General features: G+C 53.7%; 8 protein-coding genes; 3 read left to right on the top strand and 5 right to left on the bottom strand.

Annotated features, from left to right (window-relative positions):
* Window positions 1-1,630: 1,630 nt before the first annotated feature.
* Window positions 1,631-3,071, bottom strand: CHC_T00008870001 (alpha-tubulin). XM_005716659.1 is given in 2 exon segments: window positions 1,631-1,727; window positions 1,728-3,071. The coding sequence occupies 1 exon segment, from the start codon at window positions 3,069-3,071 to the stop codon at window positions 1,728-1,730; it is 1,344 nt and encodes a 447-aa protein (XP_005716716.1). The 3' UTR covers window positions 1,631-1,727.
* An 897-nt stretch (window positions 3,072-3,968) lies between these two features.
* On the top strand, window positions 3,969-5,324 carry CHC_T00008984001 (TPR repeat-containing protein). The gene has a single exon (XM_005716658.1). The coding sequence runs from the start codon at window positions 3,969-3,971 to the stop codon at window positions 5,322-5,324; it is 1,356 nt and encodes a 451-aa protein (XP_005716715.1).
* A 27-nt stretch (window positions 5,325-5,351) lies between these two features.
* Window positions 5,352-5,507, top strand: CHC_T00005553001 (hypothetical protein). The gene has a single exon (XM_005716657.1). The coding sequence runs from the start codon at window positions 5,352-5,354 to the stop codon at window positions 5,505-5,507; it is 156 nt and encodes a 51-aa protein (XP_005716714.1).
* A 28-nt stretch (window positions 5,508-5,535) lies between these two features.
* Window positions 5,536-7,134, bottom strand: CHC_T00005552001 (hypothetical protein). XM_005716656.1 is given in 2 exon segments: window positions 5,536-5,742; window positions 5,743-7,134. The coding sequence occupies 1 exon segment, from the start codon at window positions 7,132-7,134 to the stop codon at window positions 5,743-5,745; it is 1,392 nt and encodes a 463-aa protein (XP_005716713.1). The 3' UTR covers window positions 5,536-5,742.
* A 561-nt stretch (window positions 7,135-7,695) lies between these two features.
* On the top strand, window positions 7,696-12,699 carry CHC_T00005551001 (hypothetical protein). XM_005716655.1 is given in 2 exon segments: window positions 7,696-12,645; window positions 12,646-12,699. 1 exon segment carries the CDS (start codon window positions 7,696-7,698, stop codon window positions 12,643-12,645), a length of 4,950 nt encoding a protein of 1,649 aa, XP_005716712.1. The 3' UTR covers window positions 12,646-12,699.
* A 127-nt stretch (window positions 12,700-12,826) lies between these two features.
* CHC_T00005550001 (hypothetical protein) lies at window positions 12,827-13,159 on the bottom strand. Its single transcript, XM_005716654.1, has one exon. The coding sequence runs from the start codon at window positions 13,157-13,159 to the stop codon at window positions 12,827-12,829; it is 333 nt and encodes a 110-aa protein (XP_005716711.1).
* A 3,994-nt stretch (window positions 13,160-17,153) lies between these two features.
* Window positions 17,154-19,109, bottom strand: CHC_T00005549001 (hypothetical protein). The gene has a single exon (XM_005716653.1). It carries the CDS (start codon window positions 19,107-19,109, stop codon window positions 17,154-17,156), a length of 1,956 nt encoding a protein of 651 aa, XP_005716710.1.
* Window positions 19,110-19,642: 533 nt separating this feature from the next.
* Window positions 19,643-20,008, bottom strand: CHC_T00010291001 (hypothetical protein). The gene has a single exon (XM_005716652.1). It carries the CDS (start codon window positions 20,006-20,008, stop codon window positions 19,643-19,645), a length of 366 nt encoding a protein of 121 aa, XP_005716709.1.
* Between the last annotated feature and the right edge of the window lie 197 nt (window positions 20,009-20,205).

Below are 20,205 nucleotides of genomic sequence, written 5' to 3'. Positions count from 1 at the left end.
TTTTAGATGTCAAGCGCTCATTTGTTGCTACTGGTTTGTTTCCCTTTGACCCGGATTTTCCGAGGCGCTTTAAAAATGATGAGGACATTTTGGACGAGAAGATTCACAATCTCGAACGAGCTTGGAAGCAAGGTGGTAGCCAGTTGCGAACAGTGAAGAAACGCAGTGCAGATTCTGAAACGTACAGGAGACTGGACAATATATTTCACACGGAGAAGGACTGTGCTTTGGCAATTCAGAAGCTTGGAACTGTATTGTCTTCCGCTCGCACTACAGGCAAGATTTGGCGAGAAGTTGGGGCGGTAACAGTGGCGCAAAATACGGGAATAGGAGTAAAAAGAATTGCCTTGGACTGTGGAGCACCAGTTGCTTGTTTGACTGTGGGACAGCTAATTGAATATCGAAAACAGAATGAAAGGGCAAAGATCCGCCAGCAGCTGGTGAAAGAAAAAGAGAAACAGGAGAGGGCTGCAGAAAAGAATTGCAAAGCAGAACAAAAAGTGCGAGTTGCTCGTGAACGGGAACTTAGGAAGCTACAGACAGTTGCTGAACGTAGCGCTATGTCGGCGCTTTTGTCGATAGGAAAGCCGAGAAAGATACGAGGAAGGAAGGGCGGGGCGAGGGCGGCGACAATTGTTCGCTCTATTCTTTCTAAAGTCATAGGAGAAGCTTTGTATCGAGCAAACGCAAGTGTTCAGAATTGAGCCATTTTTGAAGTTGCAGCGTCGCAAACATGTTCACTGTAAACGAGTTCTCCGCAAATAGGCGTCTGTTTTGGTGCGCTTGTGGCCATTGGTTGCATTGCCGGTTGTATTTACTCGGTACAGCAGTAGCTCGTTTGAGGTTGGAGTGTCCATGCGCCTTGTAGTGCTATGATACGCAAAGGTGTCCAAAATTGACCCAGTGAGAAGGGTAGTGCTTTTGATCCGTTGATGGATTCTGGGTAGATGAAGTGATGGGGGCGTCCATGACGCAAACCGGTACGACCCGTGCAGTCTGAGACTCGTTTGCGCTGATGCAAAGAATGGAAGACCCACTTCGTTTTCCTTCAAGACAGGTCGATCCGGCATTGCTGTTCACAGCAATGATCACATGATCAGGCGGATGTGAAACTCGTGGAAAACTCACATGCCCCGAGTTTTGGGTATGCTGTGAGTTTTGCCAAACGCGTTGTTTGAAAGTTTTGCGTTCAGAAAATCCGAGCAAACTGGCGGCCAAAACACGTGTTTTTGTGACTTTACGGACAACCTTAGAAAATCCGAGCGAACTCGCCGCCAAAACACGCTTTTTCGTGACTTTATGGACAAAGTTACAAAATGTAACAATTACAGTAACCGTTCTTTCTGTAATGTGACAAACCCTAGAAATGTTTTGCCCCTCATTTAAAAAAAAGATTTTAAGAAATGTTTTGCCCCTCATTTAAAATGACCTTACAACGTAACGGCGAAGCCATCCAGCACGAACTGTCCGCATCGGTCAATGTGACAGAGCAAAGGCAAAGACAGTATGTTCAGAAAGAAAAAGCGCATTAACTTGCTGCGCAAGGGCATCTTCTCGTTGTTCACTTTGTAAAGACTACTGCGTTTGCAGAGCGACATGTACAATTGCTAACCGGGCACGAGATGAGATCCTCAATAAAAAGCAGTTTTATTCCTGGCTACTGAGATGTAATGATTGTATGTGCTCATGCGTAACTCGTCAAGGTACTATCAAGGAATCCTTCCGAATTAGTATTCGTCCTCGTCCTCATCCGCTTCACCGGAAACCTCGGCATAGTCGTGTTCGAGCATGGCAAGGTTCTCACGGGCCTCTGAGAACTCACCCTCCTCCATACCCTCTCCGACGTACCAATGCACGAAGGCGCGCTTGGCGTACATGAGATCGAACTTAGCGTCAATGCGAGCAAACACCTCAGCGATAGCAGTAGAGTTGGCCATGGAGCAGACGGACCTCTGGGCCTTGGCGAGCTCATCGTTGGGGATCTTAGTGGGCTGCTGCGAGTTGATACCGATCTTCACACCCGTCGGGGACCACTCGACAAACTGGACCGATTTCTTCGTCTTGACGGTACCGACAGCGACGTTGACGTCCTTCGGGAAGATGTCGAGACCACGGTAGTTGAGAGAGACAGCGATGTAGCGACCGGAGCGGGGATCGCACTTGGCGAACGAGGCATTCGGCTCGAAGACAGAGTTGGTGATCTCGGCAACACTCGATTCCTCGTGGTAGGCCTTCTCGGAGGAGACGATCGGAGCGTATGCGGAGAGCATGAAATGAATGCGGGGATACGGAACCAGGTTGGTTTGGAACTCATTGATATCAACATTGAGAGTACCATCGAACCTGAGGGAGGCCGTCAGAGAGGACACAACCTGTGCGATAAGCCTGTTGAGGTTGGAATAGGTGGGGCGCATGATGCCCAACGAGCGACGGCAGATATCATAGATGGCCTCATTGTCAAGCACGACACCGACGTCCAGATGCTCGAGAAGCGAATGAGTAGCAAGGACGGAGTTGTAAGGCTCCACGACGGAGGTGGAGACCTGAGGCGACGGGTAGACGGTGAAGCCGAGCTTGCACTTCTTGCCATAGTCGACGGAGAGGCGCTCCAAAAGGAGAGATCCGAGGCCGGATCCGGTACCGCCACCGACGGACGAGAAGACCAGGAAGCCCTGAAGGCCGGTACAGTTGTCGGCGAGCTTGCGGATGCGGTCCAGGGCGGTGTCGACGATCTCTTTGCCGACGGTGTAGTGGCCGCGGGCGTAGTTGTTCGCGGCGTCCTCCTTGCCGGTGATGAGCTGCTCAGGATGGTAGAGCTGGCGGTACGTGCCCGAGCGGACCTCGTCGACGACGGTGGGCTCCAGGTCCAGGAAGATGGCGCGCGGGATGTGCTTGCCGCTAGAGGTCTCCGAGAAAAAGGTGGAGAAGGAGTCGTTGCCCGGGTTGGCCTTCTTCTCCTCAGTCAGCTCGCCCGTCGGCGAGATGCCGTGCTCCAGGCAGTACAGCTCCCAGCAGGAGTTGGCGACTTGCACGCCGGCTTGGCCGATGTGGAGGGAGATGATCTCACGCATGGTGTTGGGGTGGGTGGGTGGGTGGGTGGGACGGGGAAAGGTGGGAGAAGGCGGGGGGGGGGAAGAGTTCAACAAGAGATACTTCTAAGAGCACCTGTCAAACGATGTGGATGGAAGCAGGCGGAAGGGGGTGGGTGCGAGGAGGCGGCAGGTGGCGCAGGGCGGTATAAATAGGGCTGGCTGGGAGGAGAGAGGACGGTTTTGGTCCGCGGGTTTGAATGAAAATTCAAAATGGCGAATTGCGGACAAGTTTTGGCGGGACTTTGTCCAATTGGCTGCACGTTGCGTTTCGACCTTCGCTCAGCGGTCGGCACTTTTGCCCTTTTTCCCAGCCCCCCCCCCCCCCCCCCGCACTTCTATCCTGTCCGCCCCCCATTCCCTTTCCCGCTCTGTCCCATAGACAATCCATCCAAGACCACCCACCACCGTAACAACCGTACCCCCATCCGCCCCAGCCGAAGCTCTCACCCCAACCTGCCCACTTGCACCCCTCCACCATCTCCCGCTGTGCCAACCACCGCCGCCCCCGTTCCCATATATGCCACCATGGAGGCGGCCCGCGTCCTGTACGCCGAAATGCGCGACCCGCACGCCATCCACCAGCTGCGGCACGCCATCGACGATCTCAATCTGCGTGGTCTGATCCAGTCGGCCTCGTGGGCGTCGCAGCTGTACAGCGCGGCCCTGTCGTCCGCCTCGCCCTCCGACTCGCCCGACGCTGCGCGCGCCGCCGCCTTCGACGAGCACGCGTGCGAGCGGTGCCAGCGCCCGTACGGTGCGGCCCCGGGCCGCGACACCGCCTTCGTGCTCGCCAAGGGCTTCTTCGACGCCAAGCAGTACCGCCGCGCCGCGTCGTCGCTGCGCGTGGGCAATACCCCGCACGCACGCTTCCTCCGCATGTACGCCCTGTATCTCGCCGGGGAGAAGCGCAAGGAGGAGGAGCGTCAGGAGCTCGCGGATTGGACCGAGCCCGTGAATATGGAGCTCGCGGCGCTGCGCCAGGAGTTCTTGTCGCTAAGAGTGAAGGGAAAGCTCGACGCGCATTTGTGGTATCTGTTCGCCGTCGTGCTTAAGCAGATGCGCCTGGCGAAGCAGGCCGTCTATGCCTTCGAGCAGAGCCTCTCGCTGTTTCCGTACAACTGGGGCGCGTGGCTGGAGTTGGCGCCGCTGTGCGAGAGTGCGGACGTTGTTATGGAGCTCGATGTTAAACAGGAGTGGCTCAAGGCATTGTTTTTGGCACATTATTATAACGAAATGGATGAGGCGGAGGCTGCGCGACAGATCTATGAGAATGTCCTTGATGTCGTCCCGCACTCGGCCTTTGTGAAGGGGCAACTCGCGCTGGCATTGTATAATGTGAGAAGGTTTGATGAGGCGCAGCAGCTCTACGATGACATTTATACAGAGGATCCCCATTGTTTGGACGGCATTGATATTTATTCCAACATTTTGTATGTCAAGGAGGACAAAGTGCAGCTTAGTTTGCTGGCGAACCGATGCATCAAGATTGATAAATTTCGGCTGGAGACGTGTTGCGTAATTGGCAATTATTACTCGCTGCGGGGGCAGCATGATCAGGCTGTTGTGTATTTTCAGCGCGCGCTGAAACTGAATCGGAACTATTTGTCGGCGTGGACGCTCATGGGGCACGAGTTTTTGGAGATGAAGAACGCCTCCGCGGCTGTAGAGGCGTACCGGCGGGCGGTGGATATTAATCCAAAGGATTTCCGGGCTTGGTACGGTTTGGGACAAACTTATGAGCTCTTGAGTTTGCCGCTTTTTACATTATACTATTATCAAAGGGCCGCTGCTCTGCGTCCAAAGGACGTGCGCATGTGGTGCGCGATCGGGCAGACTTACGAAGAGCTATCAAAGCAAGACGATGCGATTCGGTGTTACGAGAGGGCGCGGCGGTGCGATGACCAGGATAGTCTGGCCCTTGCAAAACTGGCGTATCTATACGAGAAGATGGCTCGGGAAGCACTAAAAGATGGACGGCAACAAGAACTGGGCGTTTTTTATTCAGAGCAAGCTGCCCAGTACCACTTGGCTAATCTGACAAGGCGAGACCAGGAAACCTTGACGGGACCTGAGACAGTTGATGCGCTCAAGTTTCTTGCTGAGCATTACTATGCTCGGCAAATGTTGTCCCACGCGGAAAAGTATTGCCACCGTTTAATGGACTATGCAGGGCGCGATAAGGATTTCGCAAAAAAAATGCTGCGGCAAATACACAAAAAGGATGAGGAGTAAACGTTTTACTAACTGCTGTAGCGATGTATGGTCGCAGTAGGCTTGCCATACAACGATCCCCTTCGAGAAGGAGCTTGGCCAACCTTACCTGTTGCATGTACAGTATGTGTGCGCAGTCAGGACCCTTGTCGACGGGCTGCCATAACTACGATAAAATTTCAGGTCAGAGCAGTTGCCAAATAAGTAATCTGCAATCAGCCAGTATTGCGTATTTTCAAGAATGCGATTTACGCGGCGGTGAAGTGAAACCGTCGTGTGCCTTCAGCACCGGGGATTCACAGTCGCCATCAGCAACAATCACTACTATTCATTCATGGCAGCAGCGTCAGGTTCGCGGGTTCAAACCCGAAGTGACCCAACACTCCCAAGAGCAAAGAGACATCCTTCCTCACATTTTCTACCCCCCACCCAACCGAAGCTATTGACCTGGAACAATTATTGTTCTCGGTAGGTTGTCTCTCTTGATCAGTGACAAGTTCCCAGTCTTGATTCCTAGAGTGAGGGCAGAACTGGCATCGCCCCTAAAAACCTGCATGTTCACCATCTGTCCCACCCTTGCTCGATCCACAGACGCCTGAACGTCCTTCGCGTTCCGGACTTTTTTCCCATCAATCGCCACAATGACGTCATTCCTGCGTAATCCCGACTCTGCAGCTGGCGACTTTGGCACAACCCTAATCACGATGGCACCATCAACTTCTGGCACGATGACTCCTGCGTTCGGATCCTTGTTGGCCCTTTTAGCGACACTTGAGTTGTGATTGCTCATCTTAATGCCTAAAAACGCATGCGCGAGCGTTCTTCCCCGTGCCAATTCTGATGCTACCTCCTTTGCGATGTCGATGGGAATGGCAAACCCAATCGCTTCAGCATTGGCGCGCACGGCGGTGGAGATCCCGACGACCTCACCCCACTGATTGCAAATCGGACCTCCTGAGGATCCCGGATTGAGCGAGGCCGACGTCTGTATGAGATTCAATCGCTTTTCCGGTATCCCGACCTCTGATGAAGACCGATTCAAACTCGACACAATGCCTAGCGTGACCGTATTATCCAGCCCCACCGGATTCCCCACAGCGATAACCCAATCGCCGACTTCCAGCTCCGCGCTCGTTCCCATTGTAGCCACCGGCAATTTCTTCCCCTCCGTATCCACCTTAATAACAGCCAAGTCGAGATACTCATCTGCTCCTTTCACAACGCCCACAAACGACCTGCCATCCGTCAACGTAACCGTTACTCGATGAGCATTCCTCACAACATGCGCGTTCGTCAGCAAGTAGCCGTCCGCGGAAATAATAAAGCCAGACCCCTGCCCGCGCTCCATGCGAATCTTCGTCGGTGGCTCGCCAAAGAGCCTCGACAACGCAGGGTCGTCAAATATCGGATCCAGCGCGCTCGGGATGCTAGACGAGGGGCGTATGACGCGCTCGGTGTCAATCCTTACAACTGACGTGCCGACCGACCGGACCGCCTGCGTGACGAACGAGGGCGGGTGTCGGGCGGGCTTCGTGCGTGCCGCCGGCGGGGCGCCCGAATCGAAGAGCTGCAAATCGGACGCGCGTGGCGACGAAGAGTCTTGCCGGGTGTTCTGGGCGGGGGGGGACGGAGCGGTCTTGGAGGGAGGGGCGGGCTGCTTGGGGGAGAAAGGGTTGAAGAAGGTGGCGCGGGCGGAGAGGGAGGCATCCGGAGCGGGCCGCGCGTGCGATTGGGGCGGGAGGGAGGGGGGTGCTGGCTGCGCGGGCAGCGGGAGGCCGGCCAGCAGCGCGGACACGGCGGCGGAAAGGGCCGCCGGGACCTCGGCGCGCATTGTTGGGGGCCGGCGCGCGCACGGGCTCGAGGAGGGCGGAGTGCGGCCGCGGAAGGGCACGGCCGTCGGGGAGACGAAGGCCGGCATGGTGGCGGGGTGGCGAGATCGACGGGAGGAGTGGGAGAGGTCTGTGGGTTGGGAGATGAAGATGCTTGCCGGTCGGCGCGGCGGGGAGGTTGGAGCTGGATTTTCTAGAAGGCTGCTCTTCAGGCGCAAGCCGTAGAAGCGACACTGTACGTGTACACGGTGCCCAGGGCAACATTCTCGACACGACGTACAGGTCTGCCACATGTACACGACAGCATCGTATTACACGTGCCCCGCGTGTATCAGTTTCTTTTTGGTTTAACATCATATGCCAGAGCACGCGCCACGTGTATGAAAAGCTCGAAAACGAAAGGTGCAACCCCCCCCCACGCCCAGCTTTGATCCGTACCGATAGCGGGCCCCTTGACCCTGACTTCGCGCGATTCCCTTCCCAACAAGACCTACCGCTGCAACTTGAGTGCCGCCTGGGAGGTTGAATCGCGGGCATCGCACGTCCGCCCTGCGCGTTCACTGATGGAGAGCCTGGGCGAACCGCGGGAGTTCTTCGCCGAGTTCTTCCGATGTGTTGAGAGGCAGCACAACCCAGGCCCGGCGACATCCGCCGACTTCCCGCCCGCCAACCACGGTAACCTGCTCGCCTCCTCATCGCGCCACGGCTACCTCCTAGTCGCTTCCAACCGTGAGATATACATCCATCTGCTCCAAGGGCTCCGCAACAAGGCCCCCGGCGACTTCCCGGAGGGCCGCCTCGATCTCGGAAAGCATGGCGTAAAAACCATTCTGGACATCACTTTCGTGCTCAATGACGCCGCCCTTGTAGTGCGCGCGGTCCCGGAAAGGGAGGAAGACGCATGCGTCCTCGTCCTTAGCACTGAGATGCTCGTAAAAGGAAGGGCCGCCCTGTTCAACGGGCCGCCGCTGCAAAGGGGGCTCAACGCCGTGGCCGTGTGTCCGCAGTCCTTCAAAACGGAGTCTCCGGGCGAGGAATTGAACCAATTTGTGGCCCTGTTGTATGGCGAGACCAAGGTCGAGCTACATGCTATTGGCACGGGGATGGCCGACGACGGCACGGCGACTAGTGCCCAGTGCTCGTTCGACGCGCCAGGGCCAGTCACCTCGCTAGCTTTGTCCCCGGAAGATCGACTGCTCGCCGTAGGAGCAATGCGCGGCTCGGTGGGCATTCATGATCCGAAGAGCGGTGCACGGCTTCATAATATCACGGAAATTGAGTCGGGGTGGAGCCCGTTTTCGCTCCACTTTCTGGACGATGAGGCTCTGATGGTTTCGTATGTGCGCGGTCAGGATGTAAGTCATGTGGTCTGGAACCTTGTCAAAAACGGAGATTCGCTGACCGTGAAAGGACATTCGGTCCTCGGCGAGTTATGTTTGCCGCTTCTTGGCACGTTCCCTTCTTCTTCTGACGGAGAGGATGGAGATGATGAGAATGAGAGTAAACCGCCAGTGATTTGGTGCCACCGCATCCCCGGATGGGATATTTGCATCGTCGCGTCGTCAAAGTCCGAAAGCATGGAGCTCATCGCTTTGAATGAGAATGGTGTTTGGGTGAACTGGAAGCCAGACGAAGGTAAAATGGCTACTTTGCCTACGGATGAAAACGATGACGATACGTTTCCAATCGGTATCGCGCTTGATCTCACAGATACAGATCCTGTCGACGCCATAGAACCGGCACTTCCCCCGCTGAAACCTATGCCACGCGTTATTGCGTTCACGTCTGTCGTACTCCTGCTGCCCTTTTCCCTCGTTGACGATCGAGCTGATGCTGGCTGTAGATTTATTGCCGAGCGGCGACGCATTCAGAAGACACCTGCAGAGCCCAAACCTATGGAAAAGCTCGTCTTCCCGGAAGTACTTTCTGCTGCTGAATCTTCAAGTCAAGAAGACGATCATGAAGTACCTTCTCTTCCGCTTCAAGAGCAAATGGCTCAAAAGCCTTTGGTTGAACAGCCTTTCCTTCATGGGCCTCCAGTCCAAATGCCAGCACTCCCAACGCCTACAACGAAAACGACGTCCGATTTTTCAGCTTCTTCACTTGAAAGCGAACACATGCTGCTGTCTGGAGAGGTCACACCCAAGGATGGCTTCCATTCGACGCTGAGGCCTCCGTTTGGGGTTCCGGCATCTATTTCTGCACCGGAAACTTCGCAGGACGTCAGAGATGGAAAGTCTGACTCAAGTGCAAGCTCGGTTTTAAAGAATCTTGCTTTCCCCTCATTTTCGGCGAGTGTTTTGAAAAGGGATGTTCCGATTGTTGTACCAGAACAGCTCAAGCCGACCCATGTTGGCCAGATATCATTTCCGGTAGGAGAACCTGGGGACTATGCATCCTCAATCAGGATGGTATTGGACGAGATGAGAACAGAACTAAACATGAACCGAATTATGGAAGAGTCAACACAAAAGACGCTTTTCAAAACAAATGAACAAATGATGCCGCACATTGAAACTGTCAGATCTGAACTGGCAGGACTGTTGGATGTACTACGGAAACGATTCCATGAAGAAGCTTCACTCCGGCGGGAAGTGCTGACCTCGTTAAAAGGTATGAATGCCTTATCTCGGGAATATGAGTCGGCATATCTTGAATTCAGAGTTCGTGAAGAAGAAGGTTTTGTGTCTCATTTGCAAGCCGAGGACAAGATCATGGATGATAGCATTGTAAAGAAAGAGGCGGATATTCTTAAATCCATATCTGCCATTGAACGGAAATTGAGCACTTCACAGAATCGGAAACCCAGTCGACTGGGTCATGCAGAGCAGGTCCAACAAATTTATTCCTCCCTAAGCCTACAGGGGATCCGCGTCAAGAAGCTTCGTGGTCTCCTGGCCGCTCTTTCAGATCGCATAGATGAATTGGACAGAGGAGGGAGGCTCACAGATCTGGGTCTGTCAATGGCTCGCCTTGAGAAGTTATCAATTAACCGCATCAAGTCACCAACTATGAACCTTCGACAAGGTAGTCGTGGTCTCCGAAGTGCTGAACGAGGGCCCGGCGAAGAGTTTGTACCGAAAGTGTCTTCCATGCTCCCAACACACCCGTACAACTCTGAGGAATCACTACTTCCGGGAGATGTACAAAAGGTATTGCGGCGTTTGGCCATGAGGGATGGGCGCGCTGTCATTGTTGTTCAAGGTCCACAAGGAGAGAGGCGCAGAGCTGAAGAGATGTCCGAAGGTAAGAATCGTTTTGCACCGGACCAAGCTGAACAGAGCCTTCGCCCTGGGGCTTTTTACGCCTCCATCGCCAGCTCTAATGGCCACGGGCAGCAGAACATTGACATGATTCGCAACAGAAGGAGCGAAACTATTCACAGTGTGAAGAACAACCAGACTCCATCTTTCGCTCCACTGTCCTATCAGCGAGGAGAAAGGAAAGAATCGTCAAGTGCTGGCAATCGCGTAGTACCTTCAGGAAAGCGGTCTGCGTCAGCGTCTAGAGATCCAGCTGGGACTGTCAAGGAGGGAGTAGGACATGAGCGGGGGGAAATTCCCAGCCTTGCATCAAGTGGAAACATTTTATCAAACCTACCGGAGGATGGGCAAGCAGGAGCTGAAGAAGCGGGGAGCAAGCGGGCGTTCTACCCGCCATCCACATCAAATCACTTCACGGCACGAGAGATCACATCAAAACCTATGACCAAACCAAACGTTCCTTCTGCTGGGATACCAAGAATTAGAGTCCCTGCAGTTGCAGCAGATCTGTTTGGAACCTCTGATTCGGTTCCACCAGTCGTCGCGTCTTCTGGCCAGCCACTAAACGCGGGGGAGTCACCCCTCTCTTTCAAGCCGGTGACATCTGGACGCCGACAGAGCACTAAAAAGCCTCCCATCTTGCCACATGAAACAGACACATTTGCCTCTCTCCCGCCCGAGCCACATGGAGTGCAACGTAAGAGGTCTTTGCAACAAGAAGATTCTCAAAGTGCTGGAGCTCGAGCCGCAGGTACAATTCCGGTGGCCTTTTTACCGCCGGATCCAGACTCCCCTATTACCAGCTCTGCAAACCCACTATCAAACGGAACGAAGAAGGGTTCCGTAGCACAGGAGCAATCACCAAAGGCTTCCGACTCTCCCTTTGCCACATTGCCGCCGGAAGATGACCGAAAAGAGGTTCCGTTCGCCTCTCTTCCACCAGATGATGATTTGACAATAGACTTTTCAGCTGTGGTGCCCGCCGGTTCTGTCCCGAAGCAAAAGCAACGAGAAAATCCAATTCCTCGAGAAGAGGTGACAAGTTCCACTTTTACGGCTCTACCGCCTGACGACGATGTCAAGCCCAACCCTGTGACGTCGAAGAATCTGTCCATTGGACCTACTACGGGAACGATAGGAACCCAGTTGGCCATGACAGCTCAGAGCAGTCCTCCCATCTTCGGAATTGATAGTGGCGAATCAAACGCATTCGGTGTCTTCGGGAACAAACTGGCTCCTGAGGGTAAACCAACCACTTCCTTATTTGGTGCCGCTCAGGCTTCTGAAAGCAAGTCGAAGTCAAAAGAAGAGTCAGGAAGTGCGTCTCTGTTTGCCACAGCAACACAGAGCACGGCATTGCAGTTCTCGAATTCCTTTTCGGCAGCATTTTCGACTCAACCGGCTGAACCTGCGACATCTCAAGACGACGCGCCTGCTAACGAGTCTCTCCCGCCCATTGATGCAGATAGCTCGGACTCGGATGGGGAGGAAAATTTCAGGCGTGAGGGCGGGTTTGGGGCAATGTCGGCTTCGAAATTCAACGCCCCTAGGGAGCAGACCTTCCAAGGATTTGGTAAGCAGGCTGCATTTGGGCAGGCCAGTGCAAGTCCTTTCGCAACGGCAGGGACACAAAGCGGACAGACTAGTGCTTTCTCATCGCTCACTCAGCAACATACGGGCCCTAGTACTTCGGCTTTCACGTCAGATGCTTCTGGACAAACCTCCGGATTTGGAGCTCCTTCTACGCTAGGCGGAGGGGCATCTTTTGGATTTGGGTCGCAGCTTGGAGCCTCGACGCAACCAGGGGCCGTACCACAATTCGGGCAAAGTTCACAGCTTGGTGGTGCAGTGCAATTTGGAGCGAATTCGCAGCTTGGGGCTGGATTTGGGGCACAGTCTTCGCTTGGTGGAGGTCAGTCTCCGTTTTCAGCGCAACCGACCCCGGCGCCCTCCGGATTTGGAAGCGGAGGGCCCCCTTTTGGGAGTGAAATGTCTAACGTAAGGTTTGGAGAATCTACTTTTGGAGCGCCACAATCTGGATTTCCCGGTGGGGGTGCTTCTCCTTTTGCTGGTAGTGGTGCTGCTTTCGGGGGCCAGAGCGGTGGAATTTCTGGTTTTGCAGCCTTGGCAGCCTCACAGCCCCCAGGTGGTGGAGGGTCGGGGTTTGGCAACGGCATGACCCCAATATTTGGGAACAGCCAGGGCCCACCATCCTTCACATCGCCCGCTTTCTCACAGAGAAGAGCATGACTACTGCAGCACCAACATTCTAACCACATGTAAATATCCCAAGAGTACTTCACAGCCTTCTGGATTTGTATTTAGTCCTCTGGTAACATACATATGTACAAAAACGACACAGCTAAGGGTGTGTGAAAGTTTTGAGATAGCATCAGAATTGTCCGCTACCAAGGGGCCCACCCTATCGTGCTCAAGAAAAGATCCCAGCGCAATTCCACCTTCTACTGCTCGCCTCGGGGTCACAATCGTGATACCATTCAGGCAAGCCTCGTGAGTTTGGATTAAAGCGGTAGTTCATAAAGATCTCTTCGTCATAAATGTCCCTAGTGGCAACAAGAGCCAGTGTCCTTTTTATCCTGTGGGCATGCCGTCCTTTCGAAAGAAAATGGACGCTCCCAGGAACTCTCTGTTGATATGCACGGTTCTCGATACGCTCCAGCATGCTCGTCTCGCCTTCAAACGAAGCGTTCGGAACAAGCTCTCGTGCCTCGTGAGGTAATCTACCTACGTCAATATCAAGCATAAACTGCAAGCAGTTGGCCTCCTTACCTTTTGGTGGGTGATTAACAATGTGGCCCAGGGCGAGCGGATGAACCAGCTCTTGTTCCTGGTCTGCGTCTATGCCGACCTGCAGCTCGACCTGGGCGGCACCGTCGATGACAACTCCATCAAAACGTGAGATCCAGTAATCGTTCCCCACGTTGTCGCCCAATTGCCGAACGTGACTAGGAAGATATGACACGCCTGGGTATAAGGTTAGTAACGCTCCTCGCGATGCCGAGCCATGTACATAAATGCCGCGCCCGGCATCCGGCACGGAGCTGTCACCCATACCGGTCACGAAACCAAACTGGCTTCGAATGTAATGATCCACGGAGGACTTGGAACGTATCGCAGATGACAAGGCGACGAGTTGTTTCTGGCAGGCAGCCGTGAGATATGCGGTGACGATGTTAGCCTGTTCTTGGAAAGCAGGGAGCGCCTCCACGTTCAAAATGGCCGCAACATGGGCCTGCTCGGGTGTCTCGGGATGTTCATGAAGTGGAAGCCGTAGACGCGCCGGAATTGAAAGGTACAGCTGGGCGGTATCAATTCGTAACTGAAGTTCGCGACCGGCGAGTGTGGATTTGGGAGTAAAGTATGAGGAAATGCGAGAGAGCGCGGTGCGTAGAATGGAGTAAGAGGGGGAGGACATTGAGAGTCAGTCAAAAAAAAAAAGGTCGCATGCGTATCACGGTTATGGGGGAGGGGGGCGATTGAGGGATCGAAGAGCCCGTCCCCGTCGGCCGTAAGAGGGTTCTGTCGATCGATAGACACTGATTGTCCGCGAGTCGTGGGTCGTCTTGGATAAGTGTATTGGTAAGCAGGGCGGAGGAGGGGGGGAGGTTAGAATAGGGGCGAGTGGGCCCCAAAGAGGTTCTGTGACCACGATTGATCATTTCAATGACGACGTCCAGCGATGTGAATTTTTGTTTCTTTCGAAGCCACATGGCATCTTTTCGGTCGCTACGGACAGAATCGTTGACGGCTGCGTTGACGTCAACAACGCCAACACGTAAAGCTCTTGATCTGGCGCTTCACATCCTTGACAGGCATGCGATATGTGACGTGTCGCCAAGCTGGTGATCGCCCTACCTATGCGATGAAGCGTTTCCTCTTTTTGAGAGGACGACGCATGACTATCATTTCTTCCTCAGCAGACACTTACACAAATATGCGCTGGCACAGAGTTTGCGTCAATAGCGCGTCCTTCCTTCAAGGAAACGGGAAGGCAAGTCCGAGCTTACGAAGCCCATCAAAACGATACAATTAGTCCTTGTGTAATTTGTAAACCCTCGTTTTTCTGGTTCGCTCCTCACCTCCTACGGCGGGACATCCTGTTGTCAAAATGCGTTCACTTCGCACGGCGACGACGCTCTACGATATATGCAGACCTTGAGTACTCAGCAAGCAGGGCTGCCGCTCTCCGTGAGCATGGAAACCTCCAATGTAGAAGGCGGTTGCAAGGATGAGGATAGGGCGTGACAAAGGTACATTTTTGCAATAGTGTCATCCTCTTTTTCAGTTCCATGCAAGACCGCTAATGACATCTCCCCTCCTTGGACAATTACCCGTGATTTGACGCTGTGGTTCTCTGTCATCCTGATCGCAAGAAATGCCACCTTTTACAGTAATTCCACCCGGCTTCAAATAATAACTTGCGTCAGTTTCTTTTCCGCGCATACAAAAACACCGGATGACGGGGTGAATACACTCTTCCGATCCCCAGGCATATAAATATCTGCATCCATTCCTTGGTCACAAAACTTGACACCACCCCTCAAAAGAAGACAATTCTGTAAGAGGCTTGCATGCATTGTGGACGGTGCAGACCTTTTTTTCTGTAACCGAATTCATCTCACAATACGTACCGGCCAGGGAGCTTGAAGCCATTTCATCGATTCAAAGAAGGAATCGGTTTCAGACCAGAAATCCACCCCAATTGTAACACACTCTTGTGGATTTTCTATTTTTCAAACGACAACCTTCGTGCCGAAGAATATGTTTCAGCCTCTCTTTCACGTACCGACTGCAGTTATATGCAAGTTGGGTCATTCACGCTTTCATACCGAGACTTTTCCATGGCATCTCGAAAAGTGTAAATACAGTTAACCCGTCTAGCGAGGCTTGGGTAAGGTTTCCGTAGAACTCGTGCCATTTTCATGCATTCTTGCCCCGCCTACTCTGCACACGGACGATGGAATGTGTTTATACCTCGCTGTTCTTTAGAGAAGGTTCCAATGGAACAAGGAACTTCTACGGAAGGAACGTTTCAATTGTTTCGGGCGTAATCGATGCCAGTTGCAATATGTATGGCATAATTCAGATCAGTGTTTTAGGGTCCTGGTGTATACCAAAACCTTTTGTTGAAGGAAGAATTCAATGGTACTCTATTGCATGCTGTAATGGCATGAACAAGTATTTTGCTAAGCTTTGTGAGTTTGAGAATATACAGGAAACATGCAACAACAAAATATTTACTCAGACTTGGTGAAAAGATAACAAAATTATCTGAAGCACTGTCGTATCGAGAAACGTGCAAATAGATTACGATCTGAAATGCTGACCAATTGTGCACCAAGCACAGGGTAATCCGTGAGTGAGAGCGGTTGCTCGATGTGCATTGCTACCTGGAAGTAAGTTAATGAAATCGAATTCATCTCGCTGTCTTCATTCAAGGAACAATGCCTACCGTCGATATGGAATTAGGGAGCCTGCTCTTCTGTCTTCGGTAGGCCTACAGTTACTGTATACAGTGGCCGCAACAGATGACACAAAATTGGCCTCATTTCAAGAAACACTCATGAACAATATTCAAAAATTCCATTCTCGATGTTGCGGGGGTATAACTTCGCACGTACCAGTGCATGTTACATGCTGCCGTTGTCGAAGTTTTTGCACATTTCTCTCGTACATTGGCGAGGTTTACAACTTGGGTCTCTTGTCAAGTGCCACTTGTTGATAGGGTATTGCTCAACCGCGGAGACTAGAGCGCAATCATGCAGCTTCACAACACATGACATCAAGTGCATATCTTCCGCCCTGCACTCTATTGGTTCACGCCATCACTTTCTGCTGTCTCTTGCTGCTGCTCCTGCACAAAATTCTGCTTTCTCCGACTGATAGCAGCTTCTCCCCTGCTACGTAGGGATCGGGCTCTCACGATTCCTTACTTATTAGTCAGAGGCGCAGGCTGCTCTGCCAAATTTTCTGCTCACCCACACCAACTCACACTGCTCAAAGCCGATTCACTATCTTGTGTCATTCTATTCATCAAAGATGCCTCGTAACACCGCTTCTTCATCGATGTCTTCTTCTTCCTCCTCAACGACCCCTGCACCGGTCGCAGAAGACACCTCGAACAACCCGACGCGAAAAGTCTACAAGTGCCGTCACAAGGGCTGCAAGAAAGAATTTTCATTTCGCTCTTCGCTCTCTCGTCATGTAGAGCACAGGCATTAAGGAAGAGGGACTCTAGAGCAGGTGGGAGAAAGTAGAAGCAAACCAGAGAGAGAAGACTAGTCTGCTCCAGCGGCCAGAAGGCGGGCGACGGAATCAGACATGGAACATAGAGCGAGTGTACGAAACGTTTCGACGATGACTTTATAACCCTGAATCTGGAGCTGTGAAACTCACTCCATTGGGCCGTTGCAAAGCCATTTATGTGCAAGCGAATGATTCTGATGGTGGGCGCGTCTGGGGTTGGAGTATTAACGTGGTTTGCCGAAGCCGGGGATCGTGCTCTGCAGTAGGATCAACGAACTAAAATAGTGCCAGGTTCACAGCATAAACTCCTCAACTACGCAGTGGAACGTGCGTGAATCTTCCCGATTCTATGATGCATGTGCTCGTGTCCACGCGGCACATGTCCCACCGGACCATGTCCCGGTCCTGAATTCCCTGTAAGCAGATTGGTCACATACGGTTGTGGCCCCTCCGGCCCAATCCGCCCCCTACACACAACTCCTGACAGTTCTTCACCATTTCTTCCCAGACAGCATCCGCTGCCGCTTCTCGGCTTTCTTCCACGTCGCTTGCTGCGCCTCCAAAAACGCCATAGCTTCCTTCGCTCGCTTGTCCCCCCGCTCCCTTCTCGCCCCGTCTTCCCTGTCTTGCTCCGTCCGTCGAGCCGAGGCAGACTGTCGAACGTCTCGAGCCCATCCGCGCTCCTCTTTTTTGAGCGCCCGCCTTACCCTCATCGCTGATTGGCTCATATCTCCACTTCGAGCCGCATGATACGACGTACGAGCGACTCGCCGGAAAACCCCAGACTCTGCCGAGAACTTTGGGTTCAAAGATTTGCGCACAGCTGCCGCTGCAGATACTGTGTACAAAGCGAGTGGCTTGCGCGTCTCTCGTGATGAAACCAACGCCTGCAGTAAATTGGTGCAATTCTTTCCTCGAGGCAACCGTCTCAACGGTAGTTTCTGGAACACAATATCTTGATGGCTTACACGCCCTGACATAGTGGCTGCATCAGCCAGGCAGAGGACGGACTCCACTACCATATTCTGCAAGTGATTTCCGTCATCCTGCTCATTTTCGCCTCCTGAGCTATTTTCGTCGTCCGCGTTTGCCTCATCCGCCTCCATCAGATCGCGCAGGCGAAGGCTTCCAACGTCGGCCTCACAATCGCCCTCTCTGTAAGCACCAAATAGTCCCCTTAGTTTCGGTGTTCCCGGAGATAGAGCCCCGCAGAGCACAGATGTTATGAACGTCGTCAGTTGTCCTGAGTACCGACCAGCACCGGCCATCTGCTCAACGAGGAGTCTTCCTACAAAACATCCCATTGCAACATCTCTACAGCATAGCATTCTTGATATTGCAAGTCCTTCCGAAAGCAGCAGTACCAGTGGCGTGCTTACCGGGTGCCTAATATCAGAGGACGGAAAGAGCCGGCCGACGCTGCGCAAAACAAGCAAATCTGAAGCGTTCCACCTCTTCGACAGACCCCCTGATTTCCTTGGTGACGTCAGAGAGTGAAACGCATTGGCAATAGTGTCGCGGGCCCATCCCGCAACCAGCCCCTCATTTCTCTTGCCAAGGGCATGAGCGTGAATGAGTAGCATGTCAATTTCTGCTACAGCCCGTTTCAGGTTTACAGCAGAAACCTTGGATAAAATTTCTATTCGAAACAGGCAGCATTCCAACAGACGATCGAGTTTCGTTGCGTTAACGGGCGGATTCAATGATACCGCAAAACACTTGCGCAAGCGCTCGACCACCAGTTGCCGTTCAGAAAGAGTTCGATTCTCAAAGAGCTTTTGAAGTTCCCTCGGGGAAGCAGGGCAATGCTTAAAGACAAAAGGGACGCCTTCTTTGGCTCTCGATTGTGTCTCCGCATGATCTGCGACAACTGCACCGTTCGGATCTATATCCTCCTCGTCCTCTGCCCTGTCGGAAGCATGATCTGAGTCTGATGCGGAAGGCTCATCATCTGGCGCATGCGCCTGATCATCCTCCTCACTATCATCATCGCCATCGCTTGCCGAAAGCTCAAAGCCATCTTCAAGGTCATCTCCACCAGCGCGACGATTTTTCTTGTTCGTCTTTTGCCTCGGCCTTCTAGATGAGGCAACGTCACGACGCCCCTCATCTTCCTCGGCATCCGACTCGACAGCGTTCTGCATACGGTCTCTTCTCATCCTTTCCATCTCCATGAGGTCGTCGAGCTCCTTTTTCGCCTTCTCCTCCTCCGTCAGTAGCCTATCTGACGGCCTCGCCCTCTTTTCCGAGGCCAATTGCTGATAAACGCTCTCATAACTGAATTTGGCAGTCCGATTCGGCGGCGGCGGAGATACCGTGCCATGAGCAAGGTCTCCCTTGTCGTTCTCCTCTTCAAAAATGGAAGCCTTCTTCTTCGGCAAGACTGTCCTGTTCTCCTGCGCCTTCTTCTTCGCAAAGTCATCCCCCGCCTGCGCCAGTAGACGCATGATATCCGGGAGCTCCTGGTCAAGCTTGGCCGTCTGGGCGTCAGCCTCATGCTTGTCCTGCTGGCGCTTCGCCTTGTACATTTTACTCTTCAGCACGACCTCGTCCATAATTTCCTGATGCGTGCGCTCCCTGCCGGGCGCCTCCTCCTCGGCGGGCTTGACGGTGAGAAATTCGTCACCGCTCTCGTCGCCGGCGGCGTCCTCGTTCCCGCGCGCCTCCTCGAGGGCCTCCGCCTCGTCGTAGTCATCCCGGAGCAGCGAATGCGTCGCGCGCGCTTCAGGCGGCCCCTCCTCCCCCTCGCCGTCCTCCTCCAGCGCGTACCTCGCGCGCTTGCTCGTGCGCCGCGTGCGCTCGCGCTGCAAGCGCGCCAGGTAGCGGTCCTCGTCCGCCAGCGTCGGGTCGTCCTCGCCGATGCGCCGGTCCGCGAACACGTTGCGCCGCGCCCGCTTGGGCGCCGCGTGCCGCCGCCGTGCGCCGGACAGTACGGCCCAGCGCGCCTCGAAAGGGTTTTCGGACGCGGGGGTGCGAGGCTTCATGGCGGACGTGGCGGCAAATTGAGAAGGACGCGGGTGGGAGATGCGTAACGGAGGAGGCGGTGACGACGGTGCTGGAAAGTCAAGAAAGGTTGGGCGGGAAATAGTGTGACCGTAGGAATGCATGCGTCACGTGGCAGCTTTGATGCAGCTGCGGGAATCGCGATCGTGACTGGCCGCTTGATCCGCGAGTCCTCCAAATCATACAGTACAATAGACAAGTTTCGCTTGGCAACCCACAAACGCAACCGCTCCCCGCCTTCGCGCCAACTCACAACTCCATCCCCTGTACGCCCTTCACAACTGTCCCTCGCCTGCTCGCAGGCGTCTCCCCATCCCCCACCCACGCCTGGTCCGAGGGCCATTCCATCATGACCACTTGGTCCTCTTTACAGTGGCATACAGCGATCATACATCGCTGGCGTGTCGCTTCCCGAGCCTATCATATCAACATACTTGAGGTGGAGGCACTGATCTTAGCTGTCCGCCATATGAGGAGATCACCCGTTACTCGGGGTAAGAACGTCATGGTTTTTCTAGATAGCCTTGTTGGTCCAGGTGC

This window comes from Chondrus crispus, genomic scaffold, assembly GCF_000350225.1.
Source record: "Chondrus crispus Stackhouse genomic scaffold, scaffold_3, whole genome shotgun sequence".
In the NCBI taxonomy this organism is placed as follows: Eukaryota; Rhodophyta; class Florideophyceae; order Gigartinales; family Gigartinaceae; genus Chondrus; species Chondrus crispus.
This window is presented reverse-complemented; position numbering and strand designations above follow the sequence as displayed.